Source organism: Pinus tabuliformis, chromosome 9, assembly GCF_031772625.1.
Source record: "Pinus tabuliformis cultivar Carrire ecotype Pingquan chromosome 9, CPIR1, whole genome shotgun sequence".
Classification (NCBI taxonomy): Eukaryota; Viridiplantae; Streptophyta; class Pinopsida; order Pinales; family Pinaceae; genus Pinus; species Pinus tabuliformis.
Genome location: NC_142307.1, coordinates 1383426759 through 1383448766, shown reverse-complemented (window position 1 = coordinate 1383448766; position 22008 = coordinate 1383426759). Strand labels below are relative to the sequence as shown.

Genomic DNA, 22008 nt, shown 5'->3' with positions numbered 1-22008 from the left:
GTCTATACCTTCCTTTTGGGAGAAACCACGAGCAACAAAACGAGTCTTATAGTTTTTTGTACTTCCATCTGCTACATGCTTTATCTTATAAAGCCATTTGGAAGTAACAACTGTCTTGTCCTGGGGTCTAGGAACTACTTCCCAAACATCATTCTTCATGATAGACTCATATTCTTCGGTCATAGCATCCTTCCATACTTGATGCTTGACGGCATCCGAGAATGATGAAGGCTTATTTTGTATGATCGTGCTCATGATGGTCAGGTATCCCTGATACCTATTAGGTTTCTTACTTTCACGAAAGGTTCCTCGGGGTGCAGCATGTCCTTCAACATCATCAAGTAGCCCCCTAAGCCATGAAGGCCTCTTCCTAGAAGAGGAAGGCTCATGTGGAGGAGGATCAATTGGATCCATGGGTTCTTCTACATCAGGCATTGATTCATCATCCTTTTCTTTCAGTTCCCTGGTGTCGGCTTCTTGAGAGCTCCTCAAAGTCGGAAGATTGTTCACCTTGCTAAGAGCCATATCTTCGTCAAAGATGACATCATGACTAATTACGACTTCCCTTTGATCGGCTACATAGATTCTATAGCCTTTGGTATTTTCACCATAGCCCACGAAAATTCCCTTCTTTCCAGATGCACCCAATTTATTTCTTTTCTCTTTCGGCACATGAAAATATACAGGGCTTCCAAAAATTCTAAAATGAGAAACATCAGGTTTCTTACCAGTGAACTTTTCTTCAGGAGTCTTGGAACCCAATGCTTGATGAGGGCATCGATTTTGATCATATATGGCAGTGTTTGTAGTTTCAGCCCATAGAAACTTCGGAAGTCTTTGATCATGTAGCATGGCCTGGATAGCTTCCACAATTGCGTGGTTCTTCCTTCCTGCCACACTATTATGCTCAGGAGTACGTGGTGTAGTAGTCTCCCTCTTAATGCTAGTCTCAGATATGCCTGAGTGAACCAACTATAATATATTGGAGGTCTTGCTTTGGCTTGAGGGGAATGGTCCCCTTTTGAGCTTTCCTTCGGCACATCCCGGACATACACCTTCTTTCTCTACTTGGAATTCGGGCATCCCTGTTACTATCTGTCTTACATCGGGTAGAGCTTTGTAATGAAGGTGGGCAAACCTCCGATGCCAAAGTTCGGGCTGAAGAGTTGTGTCACAAGACATGACACCTAGCAGACTTCCATCAACCTGATATAATGAATCAACACTAAACCCAAGAGTAAAGGCATCTTTAACATTATTTTTCAATATACATACCTTGCCATTGTTGAAGGTTACCTTGTAGCCTTTGTCTTCCATTGCCGAGATGGACACTAGGTTCTTTTTGAGGTCAGGTGCATTTAATACATCCTAGACTCTCTAGCCTTCTTGAATGGTTGTCCTCTTCCTCGATCCCCAGCTCTCCTCTTACCTTTGCTGTTGAATTTGTCATTCCTTTGATTTGCCATCAGAGGGATTTTGATCATCGTCCCAGTGTGAGTCCTTTCTATCAGGGCATTCCCTTGCATAGTGACCTGCTTTATCACAGATGTAACATCGTCCTTTTCTTCCACCCTTAGGTCCAACCTTTCCTTTTGATTTAGTCCCAGAATTATTTCTTTTCTTAGCATGAGAAGAAAAGGCAGCAGGAGGACCTTTAGGCATGGGCATTTCTTGCTCTTCTTCCCTTATTTCTTCTTGAATGCATCTAGCCATTAATTCCTCAAAACCAAGAATTACATTATAGTTCAGAAGAGTAGTCCTGAACACGTACCATTCAGATGGTAATCCTCCAAGAGTCGTGAGTGCCATTTCCCAGTCTATCATAGATTTCCTTGGAGGTGTCCAGTTCAGAGATGTAGGCCACCAAGTGCTTGTTGATAGAGTCCCAGATTTGACTTCTTCGGTTTTCCATTTGTTCCATGCAGCAGCGGATGCATTTGATGGAGGCTCAACAATATTGCCTCTTACATGGTCCAGCACTCCTGGATCTTCTAGGGTTAGATAGATAGACATCTTCCATGCGTGATAGTCATCTTTCTCATGGAGCTTGTCTTCGGCAGGAAAGAGTGTTGAGGACCCCATAGTTCTTTTAGGATATCCTTGCCAATCTTCTCTTTGGTGATTTCTCTTGCTCTTGCTCGGGCTTTGTCTTCCCCTTAGCTCTGATACCATGTTAAGTTATGGTATGTTCTATGCTTATAACAGTTTACTTCTTTTTCTTGTTATATTCCACAGATTAGCAATCACATGTACATAAAGTAAAGTGCAGATAGAACATTAAACGATCGATAGAAAACAAGCCAAGACAAGAGACACAAGATGTGGCAGCTAGCCAGGGACAAACCCCACAATGTGTGGGGAAACCCTTTGATCAACTCTTCTTTTATCTTCAATAATTCAGTAGAGAGAAATAGTACAATAAATCTGATTCATATCAACAGTAGCAAACCCTAGATCAGCAGCATCAGCATTAGCGGCTTCATTATCAAACTAGGGTAGACGATATCTCACAAACCGACCGTCGGATTGAATTCATTCCACCACCAAAAGTTGTGGCTTCTAGAGGAGGTTCAAATGAACCTACAGTGTAGTTCAGATGAGGAGATCTTCTAGGCCACGCAGGGCAATCTTTACTTCTGCAGTTGCAGCTTCAGTTTCAGTAGTTTCCAGCTTCAAACTAGGGCAGTCGATATCTTGCAAACCGTTCGTCGGATTGACTTCATTCACCACCAAAAGTTGCAGCTTCCAGAGGAGGTTCAGATGAACCTACAGTGTAGTTCAGATGAGGAGATCTTCTAGGCCACACAGGTCAATCTTTACTTCTGCAATTGCAGCTTCAGTTTCAGCAGTTTCCGGCTTCAAACTAGGGCAGTCGATATCTTGCAAACCGTTTGTCGGATTGACTTCATTCCACCACCAAAAGTTGCGGCTTTCAGAGGAGATCCAGATGGACCTATAGCGCAGTTCCAAAGAGGAGATCTTCTAGGCCACGCAGGTAAATCTTTGGATCTGCAGTTGCAGCTTCAGGTTCAACAGCTTCCGGCTTCACAAGTGTGAGAGAGAGACCCATTTCTACGCAGTAGAGAAGAGACTCATTTATGCACAGTAGAGGGAGAGAGATGTGATGAGAAGAGTGAGTGCAAATGAGGAAAAGTCCTCTTATATTTATACACAACGTTGGTGATTGAATAGATGTGACTTTTGGGCTTCTGAGCCTACATGAGTTGTAGGTCAGCTTGATAATAATTCCATAATCAAAATAAATTCATATCTCCATGAATACTTATCAGAATCGGATGATCTTTATATCAATCCTACACCTCTCGACGAAAGGAATCTAATAAAAATATTATCAGCCATGAATAAGATGACCCACATGAAGTTTTTCCCTGGTTGCCAATTTTAACAACAGAGAACTCAGCTCAAAAAGTTAAGTCAAAGAAAAATTTGAAGGATCAAAGTCTTATCATAGAAGAGAGAAAGACATTATTTTCTTACTTGGATAAATTGAGTGATGGAGAGAATTGTGTAGTGCAAAAAGGTATTCTACAAACCTATGATGAAGTTGCCAAGCATAGCCAAGAAGCTGCAGTCCAAGAATTATTCTTTGATGAAAAAGAAATCAGAGATGTTGAATAATTTCTCAATAACTTAGTGAACTATCAGAATAGTTCAGAGAAGCATGAAGATCTAATCACTGAGGCTTCAAATGAAGAGTTTTGTAATTTTGAAACTGATATGTTGTGTATGTTTTTAGGTTTGATAGGTAATGAATGACAATTGGACAATGTGCTTATGCATGTTGATGAAGAAGTGAGATTACTGGAAGAAATGTCTAGATTAGAAAAGTATTTTGAGCGTGTATTTAATAACTTTGAGAATAATGACATTGGTAGGGAATTTGTCATAATTCAAGAAGATGAAGGCAAACAAATGAGATTTTGTAACCAAAATGAAGCATCTTCAATAGAGAATCAAGATAGAATTATTATGGAAAATGTGAAAGAATGTATGATGATGTTGACAAATACAGAAGTTCAAGAAATCTATGATTTTGAAATTGATTATTTTATTGAGTCTGTAAACCATGAAGAAGCTTTAGAAAAATAGAGTTTTGTTTTTGTTATATATGAAGATGAAACGACATCATTTTGTTGTAATGGTATAAGTACAGAAGATGAAAGGATACTTCATAATGATATGCTCCAAGAAATTCTAGCTATTGAATTGTTGAATGATAGTCTTGTATTAGAACAAGGAACACTGTGTAATGCAGAGGAAAGTGTTGAAATCAAATTTGTTGACAGTTTCATAAATTTTGTAGAAAATCGGCATAAAGACTTGAAGACAGAATTATCAGTGGAGAATGGAAAGCATAGTAATTTTAAATCTGACAATTATGATGGAAATTCTGTTTTGTATAGGAAAGAGGAGTCATATGTAAATGACATGCTTATTGAATATGAAGGAAGATTTAATTTGCTGGAAAAGTTATTAAGTGAACCTGATGATATAGAGGAAACGATTGTCTTTCATAGCAATGAAGGGGAAGCTATAAAGTGCAACCAACAGGTTGTAAATGAAAGAGATGAAGTAAAATTGGACAAAAATTTCATAGTTTCTATGGCAAAAGAGAATGAACAACAGTTAGTTGACAGTGGAGTTCAACTAAGGTCCACGTGTTTGAGAAAGGTTGCAAAGTGTAAAGAGAAAATCAAGAAATTGTGGATGAAGAAATCAGTCAAGAAGAGAACCAGCAAAGAAGAGAAATTAACAAAAGAAATCTGCATGAGCAAAGAGAGAGGACAACAACAATGTAAGATTTGGAAACCTAGAAGGATTAAAGCAACAGTGGCAGAAAAAATGGAGCAGCAGCATGATTACAAAGATGGCAAGTTACAAAGTGAGGTTTGGCATCCAAGAGGAAAAGAGAAGGCAATAAATGCACCTGCAATTGATAGAGGTTAGACAGCCAGCTGGAAGATGAAATCTAATGAAGTTTGCAACAGGAGTAGTTGGGTGACTCATGAACAGGAGTCCATGTCAAATTATTTCAACCTGGGAAGTCTGATGTAGGAGCATTCTTCAAAGCTTATAAGACTCATGAGTCTTATTTCACATTTACTAAAGGGAGTGGGTTCCCTTAATCATTTTATTTATTTTCTTAAGTTTAGTTGAGTTTGAAGAAATTTTAAATTGTAAATTTAAATTGTGGAGAATATGTCGTGAATGAAGAGATTTTAGAGACAATTGAGTAATCCCAGGAAGAATGAGGATTTAGTGGATTTAAAAACTTCATTTAGGATTTTGTTTGAGAAAAGAGTGGAGCTGAAGAGATACTTTAGGAAAAAGTGAGAGATTGTTGGATCTGAACTAAATTGGTTCATGAATCCGTATTTGTACAAATTGTGATCTTTTGAATAATTAGAAAAGAGAGAAAGCTAGAGGTTAGAGAGTAGAGGTGTGTGAGAGAGGGATATGATGAAGGCCATTTGATTGCATATCAGGCCTATGAATTGTGTAAATTTCTTGTGTGATTATAAATTAAAATTTGGCAGAGTTTGTCAAGAAAGCATGTATGTGTATTTATGTAGGTTTCCGAATTATTGAAGGATTTGATCTTAAAATTTGGTATCTTCCTACACCTCTCAAATTTATGCGCATGGATGGTCAAACCCCGGATGGTTTTTATTCTCCCTTCGAAATAATTGAAGTTAATTGATTTACAAGTTGAAAGCTCGGTTTCTTTGGTATAATGGGCTTGAAGTATTGGAATAATTTGGGAAATTAACTGTGGAAGACTAAAAGCTTTATGCACCATATTTTTCTTTAGAATTGGACCACAAGTCTATTGTGAACCCTTAATCGTATCAGGTGATCTCTTGAGTTCCGACATCGATTAATAGTGAATGGAAGTAGATTGTTTATTGATTAAGCTGCAAAGGGATAATAGTGACAGTTTAAATTAGGTGGACAAGGAAGAAACATAGCGGAAGTGCAAGACATAGTTTCCCAGTAGAGAAGGTGAGATCGTTGTGAATCGTCTGATCGAACAAATTCAACAGATCTAATAGTCATCGCGTGCCAACAAGCGCAAACGATAATTCCAAAAACGGATGCGATAGTTTATAAAACTGTGTTAATAGCTCAGTTAGTCGTAACCATTCGCTTGAAGGGATCAAATCTGATGGTAATCACGTCAGAAGATGCACGAGATTTAATTTAAATTTCGTAAATGATATCTTATGAACTCTGATTTAATCGAGTTGAATTCCAGATCGATCACAACCATTCATTATGTATGGATGAGATATGATGGATATCACTCTGGAAGATGCGTGCTGGTTAGCATTTGAATCAAATGCGATAAGGTTTGAACTGGAATTTAATTTGTTTGGGATCCGCTAAAGAGATCGGGGTCTGATACTTTAATTAAACAGGGGTTTAATTAATTTAAAATTCTGATTTATGTAAATATGCAGCTTCACTTCATCAAAGATGTATACGTGGGCCCATAACCCACAGGTCCACGCGCAAAGACGCAGTTTTGCTGCATCACGAACAAGGGAATTAGACCCTTAATGAATCTTACAAGGATAAAGTTCCATGGATGAGCCTCAAACCATCACATAGACATGCATAGGGGATATTTTATCTCTAAGTGGTTTATGATTTTATTAGAAGGTTTTTCACATGATGGGTTGGGGAATGTTGACCATGGTCGAGGTGGAAACCAGGCCTTTAGGCCTTAACAAAAACTTATAATTGAAAAAACATATTGCTCATTATTTTTTATTAATGTATCTTATAATTTCAAAACACATGGGTATTTCATTCCTACTATAGATTTTATCACCTTATCCATTTGAAAAAGCTAATGCCAAACTAATATAGATTAAGATCTGCTTGTTATGCCAAGTTCCTAAAACTCTAACTAACACTTAACCTTGTAATTTAAGGGTTAGCCTAAACTTTCCTAATTAAAAATAAAATTAAACTAACATTAAGAAATTACAAAAATAGTGGCACACAAGAACTAGTTGTTCTTTATAATTGTATAGATTATTTTAAGGAAATTCTATCATTCAGGTATTAATTACCACACTAACATGAGCATATGCATTACGTTTTGCATGAAAGGTAAAATATGGATATTAGAATTTCTATAGTAAAAGTTATCAATTTAGAAAGTTAATTCAATTATATACATTTCCTCTTCTTACACCATATTCAAATTGTACCTCAAATCATCCTTATAAATCAAAAGATTGTTATTTTTTCCATATTCCCATTGTCATTGATGTGTCATGAGAGACTGTCATTATTTTAGAATAACCTAGGTCACTTGAATACTTGAGGACTACAGCTTGGTTCTTGGGAGATATTTGTAATTGAATGGCTTGTTTTCTAAACTTGGCCAATGTACTCATGCAATGCCTACACTTGTTTTTGTTAGTTGTAGTGCCAAGAGGTCCAATAATCATCCTTTTCCTCAATATGGTAAAACTTGGACTTAATGAGGGCTTTAAACACCTCCCACTTAGTTACTAATGGATCACCATCTACTTTAAGTATCTTTACATATCTTTCCCACTAATTTTGGTTGTTACCCTCTAGTTTTCATCAAGAAAATTGTCTTTTTCTATTCTCCTATATTATGTACACTCAAATAGAATTTGAATTATTACAACTGTTGATTAATTTCACAATGTCGATCTCATATTGATAAGGATCGATCTCCATTTTCTGCTTCCACTTGACAAAGGATGAGGAGATGTAATGTTGTAATTTGACATCTCTTTTTCTAGTTCCTTTTTTAATCTTTATAAGTACAAGTGTTTATTTTTAGATCCCATTTCCTTGTTAGAGTTATTCAACTTCCATATGTCCTAGACTTTCTCTCTAAAGAAGAGATTAATATTTCCATACTATAGGAAATGTCAAAAACTGTTTCTTCTAATCTTATAAATCTCTCTCAAAGTCATCCCTAAGGATCTTCTTGTACCCATTTTCCATGGGAAGGGTTTGAAAGAGACTTATTTATGTTGATCTCTACATACCATGATATTTCATAAACCCCAAAGAAAATTGTTTTGATATCAATATGATATGCCAAGCGATTGTGGATAACCCATTGTATAGTTCATCACAACAAATATTCAAATGCCACTACAAAAATAATAAGGTTATACTCTATTTTACAACGTTTACTTATGATTAGTATGTAATGTTATAACAATATCATGTTTGATATGAAAATTGAGAAAAACAAGAGAAACCTTCGAGCAATAAAAAAGAACACACCATTAACACAATGAACATAAGATGTACCTTAGTAAACTTGATGTGGCAAAACCAAAATGAAAGTGAGGATTGTCCCTTGCCCTTTTCTTCTCAAAAGTATAATCCAAGGTATAAAGAAAGATTGACTTATTTCGGGGCATAATAGACATCATGGTCTATGAGAGTTTGTTATAAAATCTATTTCTTCCTGTATTATATTGTGATATCATAATATTTTACTAAATTGTAGAAAAAAATCAATTAACTTGTCTCTTTCATTTCCATTATGTTTTAACATGACTTAATAGCCATCTAGGATCATGGTTTTTTGCATGTCCCACCTCTTGATTAGGGTTAGGATTTTAGGCCTTTTAGAATATTCCTAAAATGATGTACATGAATAGTTCTACATGTGTGGGGTAATAAGACATGAACTGACATCCACTAGATAATATGGTGGTCAACTTCCATAAGGCATAACTCTCTTATAAAAATGCTAACAAGCTTCTCTTAGTGAAATGAAAAGATCTTGATAAGCACAACAATGTTGAGGGGTTGGGAACACTGTTCACAAAGTTTTGGACCCAAAAATAAGTGTTTATTGCTCAAAATAAGTTACAAAAGTTGTAGGAATCCAATTTAGCATGGATTTGTAAAATGTGCTCAATAAGACTAGGCTCTAGTTATTTACTCTAAGATATACCATATAATTAACAAATTAAATAATGATCCATTATAGATCTTGAATAAAACTATTACCATGAACAAAATATAATTTACCATGAACATAACTATATTTCAAAAGATTGCAATATAAAGTATACTAAAGTAAAAATATAAATATCTCAAAAACTAAACCTAACATGTTTAAAAAAAAATATTGGTCAAAAGCTATTTGAAAACTATGATTCATGGCCCAGAATCATTAGTAGATTCAAGGTTTAAATGAGAGAATCATTAATAAGAGTTCAAAGTTCAAAGGAAAGTGCCTTTTTCCTTTCCTTTATCACTAGGAATGAATGTTGTTCTAACGCACAATTTCTTCCTAACCAAGAGCTTAGTAAGTATGAGAGTGGTTCCATTTGACATGCATAATCTTGATTAATACTACTTGTACCTGAGTTTTAACCTTCTTATTGCACTACCTCATCCACTTGAGATAAGCTGGTAAGTACATTGATAACAAGTGATTAGTTGCTAAGTTCAATGATAACAGGTGATTGTCACAACAAGAGAGAGCGTTTTTAGGATGCATTGAGTTTAAGAATTTGTTAGATGTGCTAATGAAGAATTTTTTAAAGAAAATACAGTCAAATCTCAACTATAATTACAAGATATCTAGGAAATATAAGAGCAAAGAAGATGGATGTTCCCTAGCTATTACACCACAAGAAATGGAGTAAAGCAGTTATTCTTGCACTGATTTCATTTTTGTTTATCCTGAAGTGAAGCCACCAAAGTTATTTCGACACGTAAGAGCTTCACGAACACCTTTTCCTCGTACATGGATATTGTTTTAACTGCCAAATAACTGCCCAGTCCCGACCATCGGCGAATTGTCGGGTGCAAGGAAATGTCGATTCTTGCTCCTTTCTGTATTGAAGATCTTGAGAGCAGTTTAAGGGGAGTTTGAGATTCATTTGTGTTAGACTCAACATTCATCTATCAAACTCCGCATACATTGATTTCAATTAAATTACTTCTCAGTTGCAGGGATCTGTCCAGATTTTTGAAGGAATTTCTTCGTGCTTGAACTGATGAGAGCCAAAGGGAATGGTCTCAATTGATTGTCTGGTTTTTAAATGGTGTAGTATGTTGTTATGCGGTCAAGAGATTGTACCTTTTGATTTCTGATATAATATCAAAAAAAATAGTTAAATTGTGGCATTCTTGATTTCGAAACTGGGAAAAAGAATTGAGAGCATTTTCTGAGATCGGACTGATTAATTTAAAAATAACACTAGATTGGTTTATATGGATTGGATTTTATAATGTGAAGTAGAGATGCGGTTTGTGCTTCATATGCAAAACAAAAGCAGGGATGATGTCTTTTGCTGGTTGTTTATCAGAGGGAGAAGCTACTGTCCACGACCTGGTTAATAATATTTAGGAGAAACTCTGGATTTTAGGCGATCAGGGATTTAGATTATAGTTATATTTAGCTATTGTGTGATCTGGACAACAAAATGCAGAATGCAATGAACGGCGTTGAAGAAAATGGCAGTGCAATTACACCTGGTGCTGCTGCTAATACTAATATTGGTAGCATCAGTAACAATAATAATAATAACAATGGAGAGATTGCATTGAGAAAAGGGCCGTGGATGCCAGAGGAAGACGAGATCTTGGTCGAGTACGTGCGACAATATGGTCCAAGGGATTGGAGCTCCATTCGGTCCAAGGGATTATTGCCTCGCACTGGTAAATCGTGCCGATTGCGATGGGTTAACAAGCTCAAACCAGACCTTAAAAGGTACGCATCTTGTCTAATTTAAAGCTCAAAATTGGTATGCATGTTAAATGTCATTTCCTTTGTTTTCCTATGACATGCTTTGTTGCAGAAAACAAATATATATTTTTTAAACAACAAAAAATCAATCTTACTTTATAAAAATATCTCATACCCAGAACAATATGCATTTCACTCTTGAACAATATAATTATGTAGCTAGAAATTTGATATTTCAAAAAAGTTTTCATTTGATTTGGAATTATGTCTCCCCTTTTTGAAAAATGAAGTAAAAAATTTAAAACAAAATTTCAATTTACATGAAACTTAAATCATAAGACATGGCATGATTCTAACTATACTTCAAATCTTTTTATCAAATTCAATTTAATTTTTCTACTGAAAATGATGTCTAATTAGTAATTACCATACTCATCTATTCTCATCCTTAGCAAAGCAGAAAAAATCTCAAAATGCGAAATGATTCTGGAGCAAAAAATTCTACCCAAACATTTTTAACAGCCAAAATAAAAATGAAACTTCAAATCTGTTACTCAAACATACAAGATCATGCATAGACGAGAAGAAACAACGTCCACAAGAACCAGAATCATGCAGAACTGCGATGATGCATTGTGCTTAACAAATTCTAATAAACTTTCAGTCGTCGATAAGTGGTGTGATATTGTGTGGAATCTCCAGAGTAGCTGTTGCTTTTCGAATTTTTCTCTCATTTTAACGCAGTGCATTCTTATATATAAAAGCGGATGCAAATTCTCTCCGGAAGAAGAAAAACTTGTGGTAGAAATGCAAGCAAAACTGGGGAACAAATGGGCCAAGATTGCCTCATATTTACCAGGAAGAACAGACAATGATGTCAAGAACTTCTGGAGCACACGCCAGAAGCGCATAATGCGAGCGTTACAGCGCCCCAAACCACAGTCTTCTGATACTCTTGACTTCTCAAAAGTCGGCTGCTTATCAAACTTCTCTCCATTTGAGGTAAATCTAGCCAAGCTTGTAATGAAATTAAATAGATAATATCATCAGGTTTTTAATGAGGAGTGGAAATCAAAATTTCAGCTACACATAAAAGGGTTAGGGTTAGGTTAGGGTTAGGATTTGTACCAGAGAGTTTTAACTTTATTTTAATTTATAGAGTACAGATTATAGATTTTGGGAATATTTTAGAAACAATTAAAAATTATAAAAATATATTTTTTCCTAATAATCAAATTTCAGATTTCTGGATATTTCAAGATCCACCTAAAAATATCCAATAAACTTATATCAATTACAAATTTTAAAAATATTTTGAAATCGCAGAGGGTCAATAATTAGACCTCTCTGCAATGGAGTTTGAACTTGAACTCTTAGAGCTCTTTTACATAGCAATAGGCAGTTTTAGCCATTAAACCGTATTGCCCTGCCTCATATACAGAAGCTCTGATTCATATGTAGAAATTATTGCAATTATAGGTAGAAGCTCCTGTGCCTTTGCAATCGATTCCTTTTGGAGGAGCTACAGACCCGTTGCAACCATTTCCAGATGTAGGTGCCATCGACCCATCTGCTTCGGTAACTCCTCCGGACCGCCATCATGGATTTTCAAGCGACATGGATGACATCCTGATGGTTAAACTGCAGGATTTAATTGCAGGAGATTCTCTTTTAATGGACACAGATTTAACCGATATCCAACCTCTGTCTGTAGTCGTATCCGACGATACCAGCCAAGGCTCCGCAGTGTCATCGACGACAATAAACAATACAGCAAAAAGCCCCAAAATTAACCGGAAAAGGCCTCCAAAGGATCATCTTTTGGATCATCTGTCAAGGAAGAGCATGGCGACTGCAAGTTTCGAACCCGCGACCTCTCAGGTACCGCAGATTTTACCCGGCATAGAAGAAGATAACTTGGATGAATCGGATGGCAACCGTGATTTGGGTGTTGACCTGTACATCGATCCCAATGACAGCAATATCCTAGACTTCCTGCTACAGCCAGACGAGGCAGAATCTGAGACCAAGAATCCGATGCAGAGTTTCTCCTCTGTTGTGCCTTCGCTTCCTCCAGAAGACACAGAAGTAGTGAAAGAGGAACAGGATTCTTGCACTCCTGACAGCGTTCTTGGAGGCTTTCCCACCGATGTCTTCGATTCATTGGAGCCTTTGTCATTGTCTCCAACAGCTGCAGATTGGTGGGATTCCAGGTAATTTGATGCCTTTGCATTTGTGATTTTAATAATTTTCTCCCCACTAATCTGACCTCTTTCGTTCAATTTTCTCCGCACAGGAATGTCTGAGAGGACATCATGTTTGGGCAGTTCTGTACATGATAGGAAGGATCTTTTGCTCAAGGATTCTAACATAGGAATTGAAGGATATAGTTAAACAGTCTTTTCTGTTTATTTGGGTTTAGGGATGGATAAAGTGGTTGCAGCATTAGTAAAGACACTGAGAATGGGAAAGGTTTCCAAATTGGAACAAAAACTGAACTTTGAATTAATCGTTTTAATATTTCTTCTCATTATGGTAACATTAATTTGTTAGATTGCAAGTTTTTGCATTGTTTGTGCAGTGCCTTCTAGTTAACTTCTGTAAATTCAAGCTTCAGAGAAATCTCTGTAGTTAGCTCACTATTCATGAGAAACAATCTGTCCACTAGTATTTTATATTTTTCACCATTAGAACTGTTGGTGGTCCATGTCTTTGCCTCTGATATCTCTGCACATAACACCGCCATTTAGTTACTCTTCCATAAAGATCTTTGTAGCATATGACTTAAATCAAGTGGAGTTGTAGAATGAGAGCAGAGACATCAATAAAACCTTGAGCCATTAGTGTTGCAGATGAGACTAAGCCATTAGTGTTGCAGCTGATACTATATCGACTTAAATTTACTACTTAAGATCTCCTTCGTCTATTTATTCTATGGAAAGAATATAATGGCAAATGAAAGTCTGTAGAATAGGAGAAAGACTACTATAGAAATACCAGTGTTGCTTCTTTTGTTCAGTACTACGGTTTTTTTTGCATTGTGCCAATGCAGGTTTCTTTTGTTACCACTGGATAGTTTACTAGAATTTGTTAGATGCAAAGCTTACCACTAAAAAACAAATCTCATACGATCAACCATTAAAAACAAATCTCATATGATCAACTTTTAAGATGGATGCATTATTATCCGCATAAGTTTAAAGAATACAGGATTTTAAGCTATAGTGAAGGAATGCAAAATTTAATTTGAATGCACAATAGCATTGTTTTAAAAAACTTATTGATCAAAAGCATGAAGAATATTGCGTATATGGTTGTCTGATGCAACAACTTTTTGTGGTCTTGACTTTTCAATTTTTATTTTATTTTTTTTGGTTGTGAGCTATTTTAACTTTTCTTATCTTTTTTTTTTTTTTCTTTTTTTTTTTCTTTTCTCTTTTTTTTCAAAAGGTGGAAAAACCTATCAAATTCAGTTTGTCAAACCAACAGTGAGGACAGCTATCTCTGGCTGCTATCTGCGAATGTCAGTTGACACATCACTGTTATCAAGGAAAACCACGCCACCTGAAATAACCCGCTGGTGGTCCGTAAGGGAGCAGACTTTCACTCCTGCCAGATGCCTCTGGGTCTTGGGCCGTTAACCCGTTTCCTTACGTCCGAGGAAGACGAGCTCTTAGCCAAGCAGAAGCAGTTTTAGGGCATACTCCAGGCCCCGTTTTAACTCTTCTTTTAATTGTGAAGCTTGATTAGAAAGTATGCAAAATGTTTAATTTCTTTTATTTTTATAATATTTTTTAATTTTTGAAAAAATCTTAAACCTCCAGCAATATGCTTAATCAATCCATCCATAATATGTTTTATTTGCATACTTTTCATTCTCAGTAACATTTGCAATGGTTTAATCAATCCATCCATAATACGTTTTATTTGTATACTTTTTATTCTCAGTAACATTTGCAATGGTTTAGTTTTATTAGTGTTAGGTTTGTTTTTACAAAATAAATATGATTGATGTTAAAATATGTTTTGCTAAACTTGTGTAAGTCTTAATTGAAATTGCATCTCTAACTGGAAAAAAGTCTTAAACCTCTAGTTATATGATTAACCAATTCATCCATGAATACGTTTTATTTGCATACTCTTTATTCTCAATAACATTTGATTCTCAATAACATTTGGAATGGTGTGGTTTTGTTAAAGTTGTTTGTTTTTACAAAATAAATATGGTTGATGTTAAAATATAAGTTCCTAAACTTCCATGAGTCTTAATTTATATAATAGACATTGATTTTATTTTTTCCATTTTAAATGTTTTGACAGTGATACTTTTAATTTTTATTATTTATCTACAAATTTGTAAAAAGTGAAATGTTTTCTATTTTTTTGTGAATTTTTGGTAGTTGAATTTGCATGCATCATAACTTCATATACTTATTATAGTTAATTCTCAACATTTCAAATTTGAAAAGGGATCCATCTTCAAGAAAGTGAATCAAAGCATAAAATTGCATCAAAGAATATATAAGTATGAGATGCAAGGTAATGGAGAAGGGAAAGGTTGGCTAAGGAATCCAAAGGCGATGATTGTCTAATATATCAATGTATCTTTTTTATTTCTCCTGGGGTTAATGCATGGGTCAATTTCTCAAATGCTTTTGTGTTCTAGCCATTTAGTAATTGACGCTTGATGGTGGTATAAGGTGCAAGTCTTAGCATCTCTTAAAAAATCCAAATTAGTTGCTCTCCTTTAGATTTTAATCCTAGTTTTCTTTAAGCAAAAAAATTTCTTCCTAGATATCTCCTTTATACATAGTCTCTCTAATTGAGTTATGATGTGGTGGTGGGTTTGAGTTCTTTGAGTGACATATGGAAAAACAAATTCGTGCATACTTAAACCAGGATTAAAACCAAAAGGAGAGCAATTGATTAAAACTTTTTAAAGAGATTCCGAGAATTGCATCTTATGCCACCATCAAGCACTAATTACTAAATGGTTGGAAAAAAAAAAAAGCATTTGAGAAACTGAACTATGCATTATTTTGAGGAGAGAAAAAAAAAAATACATGTTATATTGGATAATCAATCATCATTCTTGGGTTTTTTAGTCAACCTTTTCTCCTCTTCCATTTCCACGAGTCTCATACTTATATGTCTTTGCCACAATTGTGTCATTTGACTCATTGTCCTGAAGATGGATCTCTTCTTGAATTCAAAATATCAACAATTAACAATAACTACCATAGATATTCCAAAGTACCATACCGTGAATCTAACTACAAAACTCCAAAACTATACTTAACATCTTATCTTCCCTAATGTTAATAGTGCTTAGTATAGCTAGTCTTATTCATTTGTTAGTTTGCTCCATTTCCACAAGTCTCATAGTTATATTTCTTTGCTACAATTGTGTCATTTGACTCATTGTCCTGAAGATGAATCTCTTCTTGAATTCGAAATATCAACAATTAACAATAACTACCATAGATATTCCAAAGTGCCATACCGTAAATCTAACTACAAAACTCCAAAACTATACTTAACATCTTATCTTCCCTAATGTTAATAGTGCTTAGTATAGCTAGTCTTATTCATTTGTTAGTTTGCTCCATTTCCAAAAGTCTCATACTTATATTTCTTTGCTACAATTGTGTCATTTGACTCATTGTCCTGAAGATGAATCTCTTCTTGAATTCGAAATATCAACAATTAACAATAACTACCATAGATATTCCAAAGTGCCATACCATAAATCTAACTACAAAACTCCAAAACTATACTTAACATCTTATCTTCCCTAATGCTAATAGTGCTTAGTATAGCTAGTCTTATTCCTTTGTTAGTTTGAATATATTCTGGCATGGAAAAATAATATAATACAACTCAATTCTTAGTTTGAGTATATACTTTCTTAGTTTGAGTATATACTAGCATGAAAAAATAATATGAGAATCAAACTTTGTTGAGGAATAGCCCACCCTTTTTTAACCAATGTGTTCAAACCTTGGTTAATATAGATGCCCATGAATAAATAAAAACTTGGCAGGGAGGCATATTGATAATCAAGTGGTGGTTATGTACTACGTCATTCCTATTAATAGAAGACTTGTGTGCATATTATTTCCATTCCTAGAAGTGTGTGCATATTATTTCCCACACTTATGTAAGCTTTTGTGTGGTGGTTGTCAATATTATATTTATATATATATATATATATATATATATATATATAGATATAGATATAGATATTAGTTCAGCTCATTATTTTCCTGGGCCTTCTATTTTATATGAAATTAACGCATGTAAATTGATTTTGAAATTAAACAATGAATTTAAATTTTAACCTTTTTTTTAACAATTTTTTTGGAATTGGAAACTTTAAAAATTACTTAATTTGTTTTATATATATATATATATATATGAACTATCTAAAAATGTTGATGCATATCTTTCACTCAAATTTGAATGGCTTATAATATTTATATTATATTTTTATTTTTAAAACTAAGTTTTTGAATGGATAATTATATAATTTGTCGTCTATTTTAATATTTTTTTTTAACGAAGTCGTCTACTTGTATATTATAAAATAGCAATTCAGAAATCTAGTTCAAAAAAGGGAGAGCTCTGAGAGCTGAGGTTCAAAAGTGGGTGCGCAGACCCATAATCCTCAAAGCTTCTCTTGATTAAACATAAAACTAAAAGCCAACGGCTATATTGCCTGACAAACGAGCCTCCTAGCCAACTAAATTTACAGTGCATAAGTATTAAGGAGAGTGCTGGGTGACCGAGTCATCCGGGAGGTGTTCCCTCCTGCTTACTCTAGTTGAGGCTTCAGCCTGCTGGCTTTCGGTGAGGGAACGAAGATGGTCTATGGCAGCTTCCATATGTATGCAACGATCCTTTAAATCTTCGATCTCTTTCTTCCTTTTCTCCAGTTTTTTGCGTTTGGAATTTCTATCAGCGTGGTAATCCTCAGTCAGCTCCTTCACTTGCTTGTTCAGGGCATTGATCATGACTACATGTGCTTTACACATGTTACACTCCTTGTTGTTGAAAATATTGCCCATAGAGTTTCTAGGCTGAGACTGATTGGCAGGCTGATTGTGCTGCTCAGCCATCCTGTATGAATCAGGTTCAGCAGTGCCTCGAGGAGTGTCTGGAGTTATGGAGGGCGTGAGGGTGATACTACAGGGCTGCTTGTTCGGAGGAATATGTGACGGGAGGCTCAGATGCTGTGTGAGGGCGCAACTGAGAACAAAAACCAAACTATTAGCACTAATAAATGCACAGAAATAAAGAGAGTTGGTTACCCTGGGCAGTGGAGTGTCGACTGTATCCCGGGACGGGCTGGGCGCCTTCGAACGTTGCTTGAGATTAGAGAGGGCAGTGTAAGCAGAGGGAGTCTGATATTTTCTGCCAACCGAGAGGAGCTCGGTGTTTCCTTTAACCCAGATACTGATCTTGTTGTCTTGAGAGAGGCCTTCTGACTGTTGTCCCCGCCTCCTAAGAGCCCTTCGCCTCTGTCTCAGATTGCAATGAGATGTGGTAGCGCTGAGGGACTCGCTGTGATTTATAAGAGCGAAGCGGGCTTGCTCACGTTTGTATCGGGGAGTGGTGAATCTGATCTTGGCTGTCGTGAGATCTTTTGAGTTGATCTTTACCGGTCCTTGGAGCCTGAAGCCAGCATGGGCGTGATCACGCCCTCTGTTTTTGTCTGTGGTGTACAATGATGAGTTCCTACCTTTTCCTGCATTCCTCGATTCCGAAGGGCGATACGTTGTCCTATCTCCCCAACTTCGGCAGTCGAGAAGGATATGGTTTGAAGAGGATCGGGTGTGCGCCGGCCTGCAGTATTGAAGCGGATGCCTGAGGTGACTGATAATCTGGTGCAAGGGGATATCGTGCTGACTATGGAATATCTTTGTCATAGAACTCGTTGTTTTCCTTTACCTTACCCGTGGGTCTTCCCGTGGCCTTGTTGGCCAGCTTGTCCGCTTCCGTATTGTTGCTTCTTAGGACGTGCTTAAAGGTCACTTTGTTGATGCTCCTGGTCTGGTCCGCTATTCTTCCTTTGATTCTGTTTAAAGCAATTTGGTTGAAGTCTTTCCCAGTATTCATGGCTGCTATAAGAATTGCAGAGTCCCCTAACACTAAGAGATCCTGAATGCCCAGCTTCAGGGCAATGGAGGTCCCCAATAGGAAGCTGTATGCTTCAGCCTTATTGTTCAACATGGTACCCAAACTTCACTCATAAGTGACGATTGTTTTCCCTTAAGGATCTCTAATTATTCCCCCTGCTCCAGCTCTGCCTGGGTTGTTTTTTGAAGCCCCGTCGAAGTGAAGCGTGGACCTCTTTTGATTTTGGATCCAACTATTGATTTCCTCCCTCTGAGTTTCCATTCATTCTGCCCTGTTCCTTTTATTGATTTGCTTTTTGTTTTTGGCTTATGGTTGAATCTTCGGACCCATTCCTTCGCCCTCTCATCTGTGTAAACCGGGTCAGCATGAGGGATCCCATTAGCTTCAATAGTCTCTGTTATGAGCGCAGTTGTTTTAGCCAGAATACTTGTTATACTAGGTTTTTTGTTTTTGAATATACTTTCGTTCCTGGCTAACCATAATTGCCAGCAGAGGTTTGAAGGGATGCTGGTCCATAGTCTCTTGGCGAGGATCATGTTCTTGCCTGCATAAGGGAAGAGTTTCCCCCAACCTTTCTGAAGGAGAGAAGTCTGATTGGGTAGCTCTCCTATATCTAGAGGGCTAGTTATGAGTTTCCAGCAAGACCTTGCTACCGGACACTCAATGAAGAGATGGTTGATGTTTTCCTCCGCCTTCCTGCACATAAAACAAAATGAAGGACCCTGAATACCCTTTCTCCTTAGATTTTCTGCTGTTAGGATTTTGCCATGAAGCAAGGTCCAATTAAAAAATTTGATCTTCGGAAGACTTTCAATTTTCCAAGCTGCTTTGTAAAATTGCCAATTGTTGGGTGCTGCTAGGTTTTGAAGCGCCTTGTATCCTTCCTTGACTGTATAATTGCCTCCAGTTGGATCCCAAGCGTAACTATCATCTCTCGTTCTGCTTGTAGGGGCAGCCCCTGTAAGAGATAGCTTAAGTTCGTTCCATAGGTCTTCTAAATCTTTAGGTAGGTGCATAGTTTTCCATCCTTTCCAGCTGTTTTGGTCCCAAAGTGAGATGTCGGAAAGGGTTTTAAGATTAGCTTCTGACATCCACAGCTGCAGTGGCCTCAAATTGATGGACTTTTCCTTGGCTTCCGAACCCATGATTCTATCCCTCCATATGCTGATATGTTTCCCATTACCTGGGACTTTAGAGATGTGAGACTTGAGAAGGGGTAAGGTTTTTTTGATCAATTTCCAAACAGGGGTACATTGCCTCTCTGTGATTACATCAGAGAGGATGTTGCTATTGCTCCCACTCAGATATTTCTTTTTGAGTACCTCTGCCCACCAGGATCCCTTCTCTTTTAAGATTCTCCAGGTTAGTTTGAAGCCCATTGCCATATTTGCCAGCCTGGGAATTCTAATTCCTAGTCCACCATTTTCTATGGGGAGGATGACCTTTTCCCATTTTACTAAACTGAATTTTTTTGTGTCTTGCTTTCCTCCCTTCCAGAGGAAGCTTCTTAAGATCAGCTCCATATGCTTGTGAATGCTTGAAGGTGCGAGGGTGATGGCAAATTGGTAGATAGGGAGGGCTGAAAGGATTGCTTTGATGAGGATTGTTCTGCCCGCCAGGTTAAGCCAATACATCCCCCAACTCTGTAGTTTCCCTCTCAGCTTCTCAATTAGCTTGACCCAAACTTCGTTTTTGATTGTCTCTTTGGCCAGAGGCAGTCCTAAATACATAAAGTGAGACCAGTTTGATTGAGCTGGGATTTCCATGATTATAGAGATCCTTTGGGTTATGTATCTTGGAACATTCCAGGTGTAAATCATGCATTTGTTGTTGTTTAATTTGCCCCCCGAGGCTTGAAGGAAGAGGTCCAGGATGGCCTTGAATCTCCTGGCCATGAGGCTTGAGGCACCGCCGATTAAAAGGGTGTCATCTGCAAATAAGGAGTGATTGATCCCCTTGGCTCCTCGGATGATGTCCACTCCTGTTATTTCCTTTAACTTTCGCTTGTTTTCCAAGTGCAAACTTAATGTCTCTGCCATGATGATATAGAGGAAGGGGGAAAGAGGACAGCCTTGCCTCAAGCCTCTTGTGCTCTTGAAGGCGCTGCATGGCCTACCGTTGATTAAAGGAGCTGTCCAGTTGTGGGAAACACATTCCATAATCCTACTGATGAAATGCTCTGATACCCCGAAGTTTGCAAGCACAGTCCTCAGAAATGTGTGGTTTACCCTGTCAAAGGCGTTCGCCATATCCAGCTTGATTATCATACCCTTCTCATTTCTAGCAACGCTGCTGTGTATTGCCTCCTGAACCAGAATTACATTATCTGTTATGTGTCTCTTGGGGAGAAATCCTCCTTAGTTATCCGAGATGAGTGAGGGAAGGATTTTTTTCAGCCTATTTTCCAGAATCTTTGTGATGATTTTGTATGAGACATTGCATAATGAAATAGGCCTGAACCTGTCAAAGGATTGAGGATTGGGCTCTTTTGGGATTAGAGCTAGATGCGAAGATTTGATACTGCTGCCCATTTTACTTTTTGAGTGGAAATTTCTCACCATTCTTATGTAGTCTTTCTTGATGATGTCCCAGTGTGTTTTGTAGAAGCTCGCCGTGAAGCCATCCGGCCCGGGTGCTTTGTCAAGAGGCATACTATTGATTGACCACTCAACCTCCTCTATTGAGATTTCTTTGTCTAGTTCACAGTTTTGGGCTTCTGAGACCTTTCTCTCAATGATGTTGGCGAAGTCTGTATTTTCTTGATAGTGGGGATCAGCTGTGAGTAGAGATTGAAAGTGTTTTGAGGCAGCCTCCTTGATTTCCCCTTTATCCGTTAGCTCTTTCCCTTCAAACATTATCCTTTCAATGTTATTTCCAGCTCTCCTTACTTTGAGACAGTTATGGAAGAACGAGGTGTTTTTATCCCCAGAATTGAGCCAGAGACATCTTGACTTTTGTCTTAGCTCTTCCTCTTCTTTACGGTGCTGATTGTACAATGCTTTATACATCTCACCTTCTTTCCTTTGATCTTCTTCCGTTTCTTGGACTGCCTCTTTTTCCTGATTCCATTGCTCTAGTTTCATTTGCAGATCGTTTTTTGCCTTCCTTTCCTCCTTCACGTGATTCCTCACCCAATT

At 37.0% G+C, this 22008-nt stretch overlaps 1 protein-coding gene across 1 annotated transcript; it reads left to right on the top strand.

Moving 5' to 3' along the window:
- The first annotated feature begins 10469 nt into the window (after window positions 1–10469).
- Window positions 10470–13153, top strand: LOC149153643 (uncharacterized). Its single transcript, XM_089443885.1, has 4 exons — window positions 10470–10756; window positions 11497–11734; window positions 12212–12945; window positions 13029–13153. Exons 1-4 carry the CDS (start codon window positions 10470–10472, stop codon window positions 13036–13038), a joined length of 1269 nt encoding a protein of 422 aa, XP_089300011.1. The 3' UTR covers window positions 13039–13153.
- Window positions 13154–22008: the final 8855 nt, after the last annotated feature.

Bases quoted from the DNA above. Each gene is read 5' to 3' on its own strand.
- LOC149153643 (XM_089443885.1), top strand. From the start codon at position 10,470: ATGCAGAATGCAATGAACGGCGTTGAAGAAAATGGCAGTGCAATTACA. The intron at 10,757-11,496 runs GTACGCATCTTG...TATATATAAAAG, and splicing joins CTCAAACCAGACCTTAAAAG to CGGATGCAAATTCTCTCCGG. The intron at 11,735-12,211 runs GTAAATCTAGCC...TTGCAATTATAG, and splicing joins CAAACTTCTCTCCATTTGAG to GTAGAAGCTCCTGTGCCTTT.